Source organism: Apium graveolens, chromosome 6, assembly GCF_009905375.1.
Source record: "Apium graveolens cultivar Ventura chromosome 6, ASM990537v1, whole genome shotgun sequence".
NCBI lineage: Eukaryota > Viridiplantae > Streptophyta > Magnoliopsida > Apiales > Apiaceae > Apium > Apium graveolens.
The window spans coordinates 15796547-15811576 of NC_133652.1; the positions used below are offsets into that span (position 1 = coordinate 15796547).

The window sequence follows — 15030 nt, forward strand, 5'->3', positions numbered from 1 at the left end:
TAATTTATTAAAATCATTAAACTTATCTAATTGCCCTTACTTATGAATTATTATAAATTAAATTAAAATTTTATATTAGCTTATTAATGTTAAGCATTAATTAAGTAAATTAGTGATATAATATTAAAATTTTCATTTCAATTCAAATTAAATTAAAATATCATAACACATTCACAAAATATATGTGTATCTTAATTGCATGCTAAAAATATCTAGATTGAATATATCGTTAATTCAACCACTAATGAAGAATTATAATTCGGTTTTTATTTAACTAAATGAATAGGATATGAATTTATCTCTAGAATATTTAAGGGTTGATCCCCTAGGATCTGAATCCAATAAAATTATTGATTTAAGCAAATCCTATGTAAATTTAAATCTGACTGGTTGACAGTCGACCTTTGTCCCTATATATAACTGGAGCTGGTTTTACTGGTAGCTCAATCTAGCTAGCTTTCTCTCACATCATCTTCTCCTTAATTTGAGAAGATTGATACAAAATGGGAAGGAGACCATGCTGTGACAAAGTTGGGTTGAAGAAAGGTCCATGGAATGCAGACGAGGACCAGAAGCTCCGAGATTTTATTCAAACCAATAGTACTAAATTTTGCTGGAGAGCTGTTCCACAACGAGCAGGTACATAATATACTTTATATCAAATGTGTCTGGGTGAGATAGGAAATTACGGAATCTTGTTACTTAATGAAAATCATTAATGCAGGACTAGTAAGGTGTGGTAAGAGCTGCAGGCTGAGATGGGCAAATTATTTAAGACCAGGTCTCAAGAATGACTTCTTATCTAAACAAGATGAGAAGCTCGTCATTCATCTTCACTCGCAATTTGGTAACAAGTATGTGTTTATTTATGTGATTACCGAATTGTGTTCGTAGATGTACACGTGCACATGTATATATATAGTGTATGTTTGTAAATTTACGTTTATATATAATAGTATATGATAAATTGATAAAGCACCATATTACTGACGAGTGACGTCCCTCCATTTATTCTCGATTTCTCTAAGGGCTTGGTGTTTTCACAAACTAAACAAAAAACTTCTACAAAGCTTTCTGAGTTTGCTAAACTTTATAAATTATCATGAGTTCATCTTTATTATCATTGTTCGTAATTTGGGCAGATGGTCCAAGATTGCTTCTCATTTGCCCGGAAGAACTGACAATTATATCAAGAATTACTGGCATAACCACATCAAGAAGAAGTTGACTAACAAGAGAATTGATTCTATCAAGAAGAAGAAGTTGACTCACAAAGCACTTTCACGTCATCCTCCGGATGATCATCATCATATCAAATCCCGAAGAAAATCGAGGAGAAGTAGAGAAGAAATGCATGTTCAACATAAAAGTAAAGGAACTGATGAGACTTCATTATTCGAGGAATCGATCATCCCTAAAGATGATAATCTTGATCTAGCCATGGGAAATTTAACAATAGACACTGGATTTTCTGTAGATGAAATCCCTTTGATTCAACCCCATGAAATCCTCAATATCGCACCTCTGTACGATCATCTACCATCCTATCATCCTACTTCAAGTACATCAACCAACTACATTTCTTCTTCAACTATAAACCTACTATGTGAAAAGCTGAAGTCTTTGCCATATTGGCACAGCAATGGTTCATGCAAAGACTACAACGGAAACACGGGTTATTCAGAAGAAGGTGACATCACTGATTGGGATTGGTTGCTTAATGATTTTAATATCGACAATATTGAACAATAGATGATTCAGCCTCCTCCCGATGATAAATTTCACTAGTACGCTGGAGTGCATGATCGACTTCGGATGTGTTTAAGGCAGGGGTGTAAACCGTTATGTTTGGTGCGGTTAAAAAGAAAAGAATGTTAAAAATAACAATTTTTTGGTGCAAATGGCTGAAAATACCCATTCTGGAAGTGGATGGCTGAAAATATCATTTTGGATACGCATTTGTCATTTGGGTATCGTATTTTGTACTAGATACGCATTAGTCAACACTACAAGAAAACAGGGTAAAACCGACCGAACATAATCGACCGACGTCGATTTGGTCACCTTAAAACCGACCGACGTCAAAGGTCGGTTATATGCCAACTAAACGACACTGTATCGATGACGTGGCACATATAAAACCGACCATCCACCGCTGGTCGGTTTTACTGGAAAAAAAACGACACCTTTGCTGATGTGTCACTTTTAAAACCGACCACCTACATGTGGTCGGTTATATGCACAAATTTTGTAGGTTAAAACCGACCATATCGGGTGGTCGGTTTTGTAGAATAATAAAAAATTAATTTAAAGTACAAAAAAGTACCTGTTACAGAGAAAACGGTGTCGTTTTATTCTTCTGTCTAAAACCGACCGTCAGCGGTCGTTTTTAACCTATTTTTTTTAATTTTTTTGTTATATCTCTCATTTCTTGATTTTGGGCAAAAAATTAAAAAGACACAAGTGAACGAGGATTGAAGTGGAGGAATTTTAGAAAATTATAAGTTCTTTCCATATTTTGTAATTTATGTGTGTGTGTGTTTATGTTGGTGTATGTATTTAATGTTTTTATTTTTTTTATATAATGTTTGTTGTGAGAATTGAAGTTTGGTAGTAGATAATTTGTAAGTTAGTTTCATTTATTGTAATTATAGTGTGTGTGTGTGTGTGTGTTTTATGAAATACATAAATAATTATGAGATTAATGATAAATTATTTGTTAAATATGTTTTCTTTTAATTTTAAAAAATATTATTGTAGATGGAAACCATTGATCGAAATTGGATTGGTAATCAATTGCAAAACGATAAAATTTCATTGACTCCGGAATATAGAATTGATGTAGAAATTTTTTTAATATTTCTAGCGAAAATGGAATGGAAGATGGTACAATAAAGTGTCTGTGTAAACGTTGTAAAAATTTGAATTGGTTAAAGATTGATGATGTTAGATTTCATTTGCTCGCTAAAGGGATACTTGAGGGTTATACCGTGTGGACGTCGCACGGTGAAAAAATAGGAAGAAAACGTAGTCGAACATCACATCATCGTTATTGTGTTCGGGAACCTTCGAGAGTAGAAGAATCGGTAGATTTGAATGCGATGTTACATGATTTAGCCGGTGAAAATTATCAATTTTATGAAACTACGGATACGAAAACTATGAATGTAGAAGAAGCTCCAAATGATAGTGCTAAAAAATTGTACGAGGTTATTCTTGAAAATGAAGCACCTATTTATCCTGCCAATACAAAGTACACAAGATTAAGTTTTACCACCAAATTATTAGAATTTAAAAATAACTCGCATTGTAGTAATAAAGCTTTTGATAGTTTGCTTAAACTTCTTACGGATGTGTTACCAAAAAAACATACATTACCCGAAAGTTATTATGCAATGAAAAAAATTATGAAGGATTTGAGGGTTGAATATGAAAAAATTGATTTATGTGAGAATGATTGTATGTTATTTTATGGAGATGATAAGGATAAAGTTGTGTGTGATATATGTGGTGAAGATCGTTATCGGGATGTTTCTAGGAAAGATGGTAAAAAAATAGCAAAAAAAATCTTAAGACACTTTCCTTTGATCCCTCGATTACAACGCTTATATATGTCGGCACATACATCCGATCACATGAGATCGTACAAAATAGAGATGTGAAAGATGGAGAAATAAGTCATCCCGCGGATGGAGAAGAGTGGAAAAATTTTGACCGTTGGTATCCTTCATTTGCTCAAGAGATTCGTAACATAAGGCTCGATCTTGCGACTGATGGTTTCAACCCTTTTGGCCCTACCAGGAAAAAACATATAGTGTGTGGCCCGTGGTGATAGTTGTCTACAATCTTCCACCATCGATGTGTATGAAAAAGCCTTATATGTTCATGACCGATATAGTTCCGGGTCCAAATAGTATTGGAAAAGATATTAACATTTGTCTAAGGCCTCTCATCGATGAATTCAAGATATTATGGAATACCGGGGTGAAGACATACGACCAATCTTTGAAACAAAATTTTACAATGAGAGCTGCTATTATGTGGACAATTAGTGACTATCCTGTTATGAGTATGATAAGTGGGTGGTCGGGCAAAGGAAAGATGGGATGTCAAGTGTGTCGTGGAAGCGTGCAAGGGTTTTAATTAAAATATTGTGGAAAATATAGTTTATATGGCACGAACCGAATATTCCTTGAATCAAATGATCCACTCCGTCAAAAAAGTAATTTGTTTGATAACGAAGAAAGAAGATTATTTCGTGGTCATTTGTCCGGTGAGGGTGTTAAGGAATTGCTTGATGGTTTAATTTTTCCACCACCCGGAAAGACTAATTTGAAGGCAAGGAGTGTCAGATACGGGGAAGAGCATCATTGGACTCATGTCCCGATCTTTTACGAACTCCCTTATTGGTCATCACATAGTTTACGATATTCAATTGACATCATGCATACGGAAAAAAATGTTTTTGAAAATATTTTTTTTACTATTGTCAATATGGCAAAGTCAAAAGATCATAAAAAAATCAAGAGCGGATTGCAAGTATTTTGGGGTGTTACCACATTTGTGGATCGATGAGAAAGGAAAGTCACCTAAAGCACCTTATTCCCTTACTAGAAAACAACGTAAACTTTTGTGTGAATGAATTAGTTCACTAAAACTTCCGGATGGTTATTCCTCAAATATATCACGTTGTTGCAATGTTGAGCAGTGTACATTTTATGGATTCAAATCGCACGATTGTCACATTTTTCTTTAAAAATTATTGCCTCTCGCAATTCGTGAACTTGTACCGGCGCCTATTGCTGATGCAATCACGACAATTTCTAACTTTTTCCAAGATTTATGTTCATCCGTGGTTTAAAAACCGACTTGGAAATAATGGGAAAATCGGTTATCAAAGCGTTGTGTTTGTTGGAAACGATTTTTCTTCAAAGTTGGTTTGATTCGATGGAACACTTGGTTGTACATTTAGCCGAAGAAATTAGACTTGCTGGACCTGCTTATTGGCATTGGATGTATCCGATTGAACGTTTGTTGGGCAAATTAAAACAAAAAGTCGGTAATAAAGCAAGGGTTGAGGGGTCAATTGCCGAACGATATATGGAGGAGGAGATTCTTAATATTTGTTCTTTTTATTTTGCCTCTGACATGATCCATAATAAGGTACGTCGTAACGAGGTTTTGTTTGATGTGCAAAATTCCGAGAATTTAGAAGTGTTCAAATATCCAATTCAACCTTATCTAAGGTACCAAAATCTTACTTTAAAAAATATGCGTAATAATTTTTGTTAATGACACATGCATGATTTTTGTTAATTTTTGTTTATATTTTAGGAAGTACCAAGATCGTGTTATGCGACAACGCCCGGAAACAATACCTCAAGATTTAGATCGTATTGTCAAAAGTATATTTAAAACTTGGTTTAAACAAAAGATAATTATCTATTTTTAATTTGCATAATTTGTTTTTTTTTAATTCTTATAATTACAACGTCTCATCGATTTGAATTATTTTTAGGTTGATAAAGATGAGGTGGAAGGACCTCGTTTTATGGACTTACTTGAAGGGTCGGTATTAAAAGTTATGACTTTTGAGACTTGTCAAGTTAATGGATATAAATTTTTAACAAAATCTGCATCCGGTTCTGGTATTTTTGTTGAAGGAAATTTGCTCGGAAATAATCTTGATTATTATGGTCAACTACAAGAAATTATTAGACTTATTTATCAAGGATGCAATCATGTATATTTGTTCAAATGTATATGGTTTGATAGTGTTGGTAATGGTGTGAGGATTGATAAGAATCGTGTGATTACAATTGATATGACTTCAAGATTGAAGTCAAATGAGATTTTTATTTTAGCTAGTCAATCCTCACAAGTATATTATGCTCCTAGTGTATTGGATCCAAAAGCGAAAATATATACGGTGGTCAAATCTAAAAGTCTCCCAATTGATGAATCTATCGTTGCGCAAAATGATATAGAGGACGCTTTTCAGGAAGATAGATCTAATACATCGACCTCGTTTTCGCTCTTTGTCGATTTTGCACAATATGGACAAATACCGTTTATTCGGCATGAAGAAGACGAAGAAGACGATTTGAAGGATGACGAAGATGAAAATGAAGGAGAAGAAGAAATAAGTGAAGGTGACAATGAGAATGATAATGATGACGAAGATGATGATGGTTTTGGCGATTTTGAATAACGTCATTTGTATTTTAAAGATGATTTTTAGTAAATTTTGTAATGATTAGGATACTTTATTTATAAGTTATTGTAAATTTTTAATGGATTTGTGAATTTTTTGTTTTGATGCTAAATTTATATACGTTTACGTCTGGTTAGGGCCAAAAAATCATAATATTTGACCATAATATTTCCCAAAAAACCGACCGTCTCCTTGCCTAAAACCGACCACCTTCTTGATAAAACCGACCGTCTCCTTAAAGGGGTGGTCAGTTTTAAGGTGGTCGGCTATAAGAATTAAATTTGCTTCCGAAATAAAACCGACCACTTTACACATTTGACCTCGGTCTGTTTTAGCAGTCTTGGTCAAAGTACATTTTTAATACTTATTTTCAACGATCGAACCGTATGGATGTTAACTTCATGTCAAAATATGCTTATGCACAAAAAATTAGCACTTTTGAACGAGTACCATTACGTTTTTATAAGTAAATTAACCAATTTAATTAAAAATTAAAAAAAATGAATTTGATGTGAAAAGTATAATTTTAAAATGTATTTTCAACGATCGAACCGTACGGATGTTAAATTCATGTCAAAATATGCTTATGCATAAAAAATTAGCACATTTTAACGAGTAACATTACATTTTTATAAGTAAATTATCAAATATAGTAAAAACTAAAAAAAATGAAAAATATAAAATACACATGATCGAACAGTATGGATGGACTGACGCGGTGAAAACGAACAAATGTACCAAAAATTAGGCTATTTAATAAATATTATAATCAAAATCATATGAAATATAATTATTTCAGTAAGTATGTCGGCATTCTGTAGACAGAATAAGTTGAACTTACCATTCGATACCATAAGTATAATTTTAAAATTTGTTTTTAACGATCGAACCGTACGGATGTTAACTTCATGTCAAAATATGTTAATGCACAAAAAATTAGCACATTTGAACGATTACAAATACGTTTTTATAAGAAAATTAGTAATTTTTGTTAGGTCACACACACTGTAGAAGGGGGTTGAATACAATGTTTACTACAATCAAATCGAATATAAGAACTCAAGTAACAAAACACAGATTTTATTCAACACAATAAACTCTGTTACAAAGAACTATTCTCTCTCAGTAATGAACAAATTATCACGAGAGCTGCTAGGGTTACAATGAATAATAAACGCGATTAAGATAACACATATAGTGTAAACCCTATGTTTGTGGTTATATACTACACAGTTACAAGATAATCTTCTAATTGATATCGAATATAATTCTGCTTCCTAATATATATCAATCAGTTATCTTTTCTTCCAAGTATTCTATTCTTCATAGAATTCTTCTCCATGCATATATCTTCTTGTTTCAATCTCGATCTTCTTTCCTTTCAATCAGCTGCCTTCCTTATCTGAACGTCTCCTTAAGTCCTGATATTATCTCCTGATAAATATATCCTGATTACTTAAGTTCTGACAACTTAAGTTCTGATATCTTAAGTCCTGACTTCAGTATAAGTACTGATTTCTAGTTAAGTACTGATTTGTCCTGTTAAGTAAGATCTGAAAACTAAACACAAATCATATTAGACATGACATCACAAATATATCTAACAATCTCCCCCAACTTGTAAATTAGCATAATATACAAGTTTAACAGATATTTGATGATGTCAAAAACATTAAGTACAAATGTATGAGAATTTGACTAGATAACTACAACTTGCAGTCATTATAGCTTTACCATCCTCAAAGTTTGATAACAGCTTCAGTCTGTATACACTTCAGAATTTAAGCAGTTGTAGATCTTTGACTTGGCTTCAATTTCTGATCTCTTTGATATCTGGAGTTGTTCTGAGATAGTTCTTCAACAGACATCTCTCAGCATATTCAAGTTCATTGACCATCCTCCTTTTAGCATTTTTCAATTCAACTGTATCTTCACCAGTTTGAAAGATAGCAGCCCTGAGATCATTTATTTTAGCTTTCCTTATATCTTGATCTAGTCTGATGATATAGGCTTTATCAGACTCTAGATTGAATTCAAGTCCCTTAATACCAGAAAATGTAGTGATGATTTTAGCAGTATTAGACTTCATTTCAACAATTTCTCCACTGTGAGATTTGTACTTGGGACAATATGGGCTGTCAGACTTTACAGAGTAAAGCTTCTTCTGTCTTTGAATATTTGATTTTAAACAACCTGTAGCACCATCTGTTGATCTGTTTTTCACTTGAAGTAGAAATAGAACCTGTTCCAGTTCTTCAATATACTTCAATAAAATTGCATTCTCCCTGATCTGGAATATCCTCCCATATGTCATAAAGTATAACATAATATCTTCTTTCAAAACAGAGTGGTAAACCATTTGTACAGATTCAAGTTGATTCAATCTTTCAGGAGTTGCTCCTACACCTGGTTCACTTAAGGAAGTTGGATCATTGGTAGTGTTGTGTATTCTCTTCTCTTTAGAACTACCCAATCCTGATTTGTCTCTTGCTTCCTTTCTTGTAACAACTCTTGCTTCAAAACCACTTGATGTAGTCTTCAAAGGTTGAGTCTGTTGAGCTTTGGTGAATCTTGGTAGTAGAATCTTTGAAGGTTTAACATGAGCAATGTCGGAGGTTTCCTTATCCTTATCTTCTGATATCAAGCCAACTTGAGCTATGTCAGAGGTTTCTTGATTCACTGTCATATCAGAACTTACTACATCTTGACTCTGAACAACTTGAGACATGTCAGAGGTTGGTTGAGAAATCTTCTTTTTCATCAGAGTAATACTAGCATCTTCTTCATCAATTATTTTTTCATCCATGATTGGCACATATACCTTTACAGGTTCACCAATTTTTTCTTTGCCCTTGGATATTGGATCTACCTCCACTTGTGATTTGGCTTTGGTTGCCTCAGAATTTGTCTTTTCTTTTATCACAATGCCCTTAGGCTTAGGCGGCTTCTTTTCAACAACAGAAGCTTTAGACTCGGAGTTGACATTTTCTGCTTTAAGTCTAGCTTCTTCTTCCATTAGACTTTCAAAGTCCATTCCTGGATTTTTTTTGAGAAATAATCTCTTTAAAATTTCTTCATCAAGCTCCAGATGTCCAGTAGAACTTATCCTTTTACCAGTATCAGAACTTATTCTTCTCCCAGCATCAGAACTTGTTCTTTGTGTAGAAATTCAGTTATCCTTGATGAAGAACCTTCACCTTGACCATGACCTCTACCCTTAACAGAATTTCCCTGGTCATCATTTCCATCATCCTTACCCTTCAGTGGTTGAGTAGATTTGCATTTGGACTTAATCCCTTTCTCCCCCTTTTTGGCATCAGCAGACAGAAAAAGAGAGACAAGCAATTCCACTGAGGATTGGATCTCATTGAGTTGAGTTTGATGAGAAGCTTGATTTTTTAGAATTTCAGAAATTTGATCTTGTTGCTTCTCCTGAGTCTTTTCAATATACCCAATTCGGTCAAAGGCTGGCTTGAAAAATCTGCTCTTTTCCAATTTTATATTCATATCTTTCTGGATCAGAGATTCTTGAATTTTATTCACCTTGTCATGTGTTGTGAATATGTTGAGTACTTGATGATTACCTAAACAAAACATCTAAGTAGATTTTACTTAGTGAAATAATGTAGCACTCGACGGATAAGAATTATAGTCCCGACGGATAACTCATTATAGTCCCGACGGATGATTAACTTATTATCCATCGAGTGAGTAGCTTATATAATAAGTTTGTAGCACAGTGTTGTATGCACCTTTGTATAGAATCTGTAGTGGCATATAAGTCATGTTGACTTTAACTAGATATGCAGAATAGGTTGATTAACTGTACATAAGCAATGCCTTGTAATTCTGTATAAGTGAAATGAAGTCAAGTGCTAAAATAGCTACCAACGGATGATTAACAAAACTTCGACGGATGACCAAAATAGCTATCAACGGATGTTTAACATAGCAGTCGACGGATGATCAATTAAGTCATCGACGGATGATCTGAAAGTCGACAGATGATCAAGATTCAAACATCAGTTGAACAGTGAAAGCTGACACACAGCCGTTGAGTTGGATACAAGTACACTGTGGAAGCTCATTAACTGGGTAATAGAGGACGAAAAGCAGCAAAGATCAAGACTGTTAGATTTTATATTTGTTCAGTTCTTTTGACTTTGTAATCTTGGTATTATATAAACCAAGAGAGTAGCAAATAGAAAAATAACAGAGAGAGCTAAGAAACAACAACAGAGAAATCTTTGTAATCACTATCTTTAGCATTTCCTGTGTTCTTAGCAGTTCTATTTGTGTAAGCAGCTGTGGGCATTTCTGCACACAGAGTCCTCTCGATATATTAAATATATCTCTGGTGGAATTGTTTAAATCCACCAGAAAGTTTTTAAAGACTCTTCTTTTTAATTACTTATATTTTGATTCATTCAAGTTTACATTCCGCATTGTGCTAATCAAAACAAATATATCCATAATCGAGTTGAACATTTTTATTTTAAGAAAAAGGTTCAAGAATTCCATTCAACCCCCCTTCTGTAATTCTTGCTATATTGTTAAGGGACTAACAATTGGTATCAGAGCCAACTCTTAATCAACAAAGGGTTTAAAGATCAAAACAATTCAGCAAGATGAACAAGAAAGATGTTGGAGTCAAGATTCCTTTTCTTGATAAAGACAATTACCATCATTGGAAGGTAAAGATGCATCTTCATATGCTTTCTCAAGATGAGGCCTATGTGGACTGCATAGAAAGAGGCCCTCATGTTCCAATGGGAGCTGCAACAGGAATTGAACCATCTGTTCCAAAGCCAAGGATGAATGGTCTGATCCTGATATTGAACAAGTCAGGAAAGATAAAAAGGCCATGAACATTCTGTTCAATGGTGTTGATGCAGACATGTTTGATAACATCATCAACTGCAAGACTGCCAAGGAAGTTTGGGGCACAATACAGATAATCTGTGATGGTACTGAGCAAGTAAGAGAAAATAAAATGCAGCTCCTGATTCAGCAATATAAGCATTTTCATAATGAAGAAAGTAAGTCACTCACTGACATTTTTAGTAGATTCCAAAAGCTACTAAATGCTCTTAAATTGCATGGAAGAGTCTATCAGACTAAAGACTCCAATCTGAAATTTCTCAGATCTCTTCCAAAGGAATGGAAACCAATGACAGTCTCATTGAGAAACTCACAAGATTATAAGGAGTTTACTTTGGAGAGACTGTATGGCATTCTGAAGACCTATGAGCTTGAGATAGAGCAGGATGAAAGAATGGAGAGAGGAAAGAAGAAAGGAGGATCCATTGCACTAGTGGCTGAACTGGAAAAGGAGAAGGAAGTGAAGATGGAAGCTGTGGAATCAACTTCAAAGGCCTGTGAAAGCAAGGGTAAAGGGCTAGCTGCAGAAAGTGAAGATTTATTGAGCCAAGATGACATGGAGGACATTGATGAGCACCTAGCATTCCTTTCAAGAAGATTTGCCAAGCTCAAGTACAAGAAGAACTTTGGAGCTGCCAAGCCAAATAGAAACATGGTGGATAAATCAAAATTTAAGTGTTTCAAATGTGGCTTGGCAGGGCATTTTGCAAATGAGTGTAGAAAGTCAGATTCCAGTAAGAAAAGATTTGAGTCTGTGGATTATAAGAAAAAATACTTTGATCTACTCAAACAGAAGGAAAGGGCTTTTATTACACAAGAGAATGACTGGGCAGCTGATGGTTTGGATGAAGATGAGGATGTCAGCTATGTCAATCTAGCCCTTATGGCCAAGTCTGATGAATTAGAGACAAGTTCCTCAAGTAATCAGGTAATCACTATAAACCTTGCACATTTATCTAAAGCTGAGTGTAATGATGCAATAAATGACATGTCTACATAATTGTATCATTTGCGTGTTACACTTAAGTCCCTCACTAAAGAAAATGCTAAAATCAAAGAAAACAACTTGTTTTTGAGTGAGAGGAATAATGTGCTTGAGTCTCAGTTTGTTGAGTTTGAGAAACTAAAAATTGAGTGTAGAATTGCCAAGGAGGAATTAACTGAGTCCTTGAAAAAGGAAGAAATTTTAAAGAAGCAGCTCGATCGTGAACAGGAGGTGATTAAAGCATGGAAAACATCCAGAGATGTTCAGGCTCAAATCACCAAGGTTCAAGGAATTGAGTCTTTTTGTGATGAAGCCTGGAAAAAGAATAAGGAGAAACTAGAACCTATTTTGGTAGATGGATTGCTGACAGATGTAGACTCGACGGATGATGAGATCTATCCGTCGGATAATATAAAGTGTTATCCGTCGAATGATAAAAATCCTCATCCGTCGGCTGTGAGCAAACCCATTAGCAAAGCCAAATTAACCAAGCTAAATGAAAAGTATGGGTCTGTTTCCAAGAACTTTGTTTCAGGAGAGTCAAGTCAAGCCAAGAAAGGGAAGAAGGCTAATGTTGGTCACATGACTGTCAAACAGTTAAGTGACAGACTTGAGAAGATAGAGGTAAAAATAGAGACTAAAAGGAAAAACAATAGGAATGGTAAAGTAGGGATTAACAAACATAATAACTACACACCTGACAAATATGCTCCTAGAAAAATCTGTGTCAAATGTGGTAGTATAAATCATTTGTCTGTTAATTGCAAATCTGCCATGCCTACTCCCATGTCTGTTCAGCCTCAATTCTCTAACATGAATGCCATGCCTCTCATGCCTGTTAATGCTATGCCTACACAGAACATGAATGCACAGTTTGCTAATATGCCATTTGCACCTAATCCATATTATGCTGCATATAATATGCCTCAAATGCCATTTAGCATGCCTTACTGGAATAACATGTTTGCACCAAGCATGCCATTTCCTGTTAGCCATAACATGCATGATAATTCTGTTGCATCTAGTGGTTTCAAAGGCCCAACCCAAATGAATAAGGAAGAATCTGAAATTCCTAAGTCAAATGAGTTAAGACCTAAGAAAAAGAAGAAGAAAGCTAACAAGGCAGGACCCAAGGAAACTTGGGTACCAAAATCAACTTGATTTGATTTTGATGTGTGCAGGGAAATAGAAGGAATCTTTGGTACTTGGATAGTGGTTGTTCAAGACACATGACTGGTGATTCTACACTGCTCACAGAGTTTGAAGAGAGAGCTGGCCCAAGTATCACTTTTGGAGATGACAGCAAAGGTTATACTGTGGGATATAGCTTGATTTCAAAGGACAATGTCATCATTGAAGAGGTTGCCTTAGTGGATGGTCTCAAACACAATCTGTTAAGTATCAGCCAGCTTTGTGATAAAGGCAACTCAGTAACCTTCAACAAAGAAACCTGTGTTGTGATTAATAATCTAAACAACAAAGTGGTTCTCACTGGTGTGAGAAGAGGAAATGTGTATCTTGCTGACTTCAACTCAACTAAAGCAGAATCTGTAACTTGTCTTCTCAGTAAAGCAAGTCAAGATGAAAGTTGGCTATGGCACAAGAAACTATCTCATTTGAACTTCAAGACCATGAATGAGCTGGTAAAGAAAGAGCTAGTTAGAGGCATTCCTATGGTGGAGTTTACAAAGGATGGACTGTGTGATGCCTGCCAAAAAGGGAAGCAGATTAAAGCATCATTCAGGAAGAAACTTGATTCAGCAATTGAAGAGCCTCTACAACTGCTTCACATGGATTTGTTTGGACCAGTCAATATATTATCAATCTCAAAAAAAAGATTTTGCCTAGTAATTGTAGATGATTTCTCAAAGTTCTCTTGGACCTATTTCCTAAAGTCCAAAGATGAGGCTAGTGAAATCATCATCAATCACATAAGGCAAGTTAACAATCATCCTGATTTCAAAGTTAGAAGAATCAGGAGTGATAATGGAACTGAGTTCAAGAACTATGTCATGAGAGCATTTTGTGAGGAAAATGGAATCTTGCATGAGTTTTCAGCAGCAAGGACTCCACAACAGAATGGAGTAGTGGAAAGAAAGAATAGATCTCTTATTGAAGCTGCAAGGACAATGCTTGAAGAATCAAAACTACCAACATACTTCTGAGCTGAAGCTATAAATACTGCATGCTACACTCAGAACATCTCTCTGATTAATCAAGCAAGATGCATGACACCTTATCAATTGTTCAAGAACAAGAAGCCAACTCTGAACTTTCTTCATGTCTTTGGCTGTAAATGCTATATTCTGAGAAATTAAACTGATCAAAATGGGAAGTTTGATGCTAAAGTAGATGAAGGAATTTTTGTTGGATATGTTGTTGGTAAAGCATATAGAGTCTACAATCTAAGAACCAACATTGTTGTTGAATATATACATGTTGTGTTTGATGATAAAAAGATTGAAGGACTAAAAGATGGAGATTACCATGAGAGCCTCAAATTCGACAATGTTGAGATGGTCAGTGATGAAAGTGATGATGAGAGTGATCAAGAAACAGTGTCTAAGGATAATGCAGACAAATCTACCACAAATGAAGCACAAAACTCAACATCCGTCGAGTTACATAACGCTTCATCTGTCGGAAGGCAATCTGTATTATCCGTCGGAAGACAACCTGCCTCATCCGTCGGTACTCAAAATTCACCATCCGTCGGGTTATCAAAAGGAGCAGGAAGTCAAGGCAGATCACCCATAGAAAGCACCCCAATCTCAAATCAAAGATCCACAAACTCAGGGGGAGTTTTTAGCAATCAAAACTCAATCACACATCAAGACAACATTGAGGTCTCTTCATCTAGGGCTAATCTACCTCAACCAAGAAAATGGACAAAAGATCACCCCTTTGAACTGATTATTGGTGATGTTTCTTCCAGAGTTCAAACCAGGAG

General features: G+C 35.0%; 1 protein-coding gene across 1 annotated transcript; it reads left to right on the forward strand.

Annotated features, from left to right (window-relative positions):
- Positions 1-503: 503 nt before the first annotated feature.
- LOC141664670 (transcription factor MYB20-like) lies at positions 504-1752 on the forward strand. The gene is made up of 3 exons (XM_074470623.1): positions 504-639; positions 725-854; positions 1143-1752. The coding sequence occupies exons 1-3, from the start codon at positions 504-506 to the stop codon at positions 1750-1752; spliced, it is 876 nt and encodes a 291-aa protein (XP_074326724.1).
- The last annotated feature ends 13278 nt before the right edge of the window (positions 1753-15030 follow it).

Bases quoted from the DNA above. Each gene is read 5' to 3' on its own strand.
- LOC141664670 (XM_074470623.1), top strand. From the start codon at position 504: ATGGGAAGGAGACCATGCTGTGACAAAGTTGGGTTGAAGAAAGGTCCA. The intron at 640-724 runs GTACATAATATA...TCATTAATGCAG, and splicing joins AGCTGTTCCACAACGAGCAG to GACTAGTAAGGTGTGGTAAG. The intron at 855-1,142 runs GTATGTGTTTAT...TAATTTGGGCAG, and splicing joins CACTCGCAATTTGGTAACAA to ATGGTCCAAGATTGCTTCTC.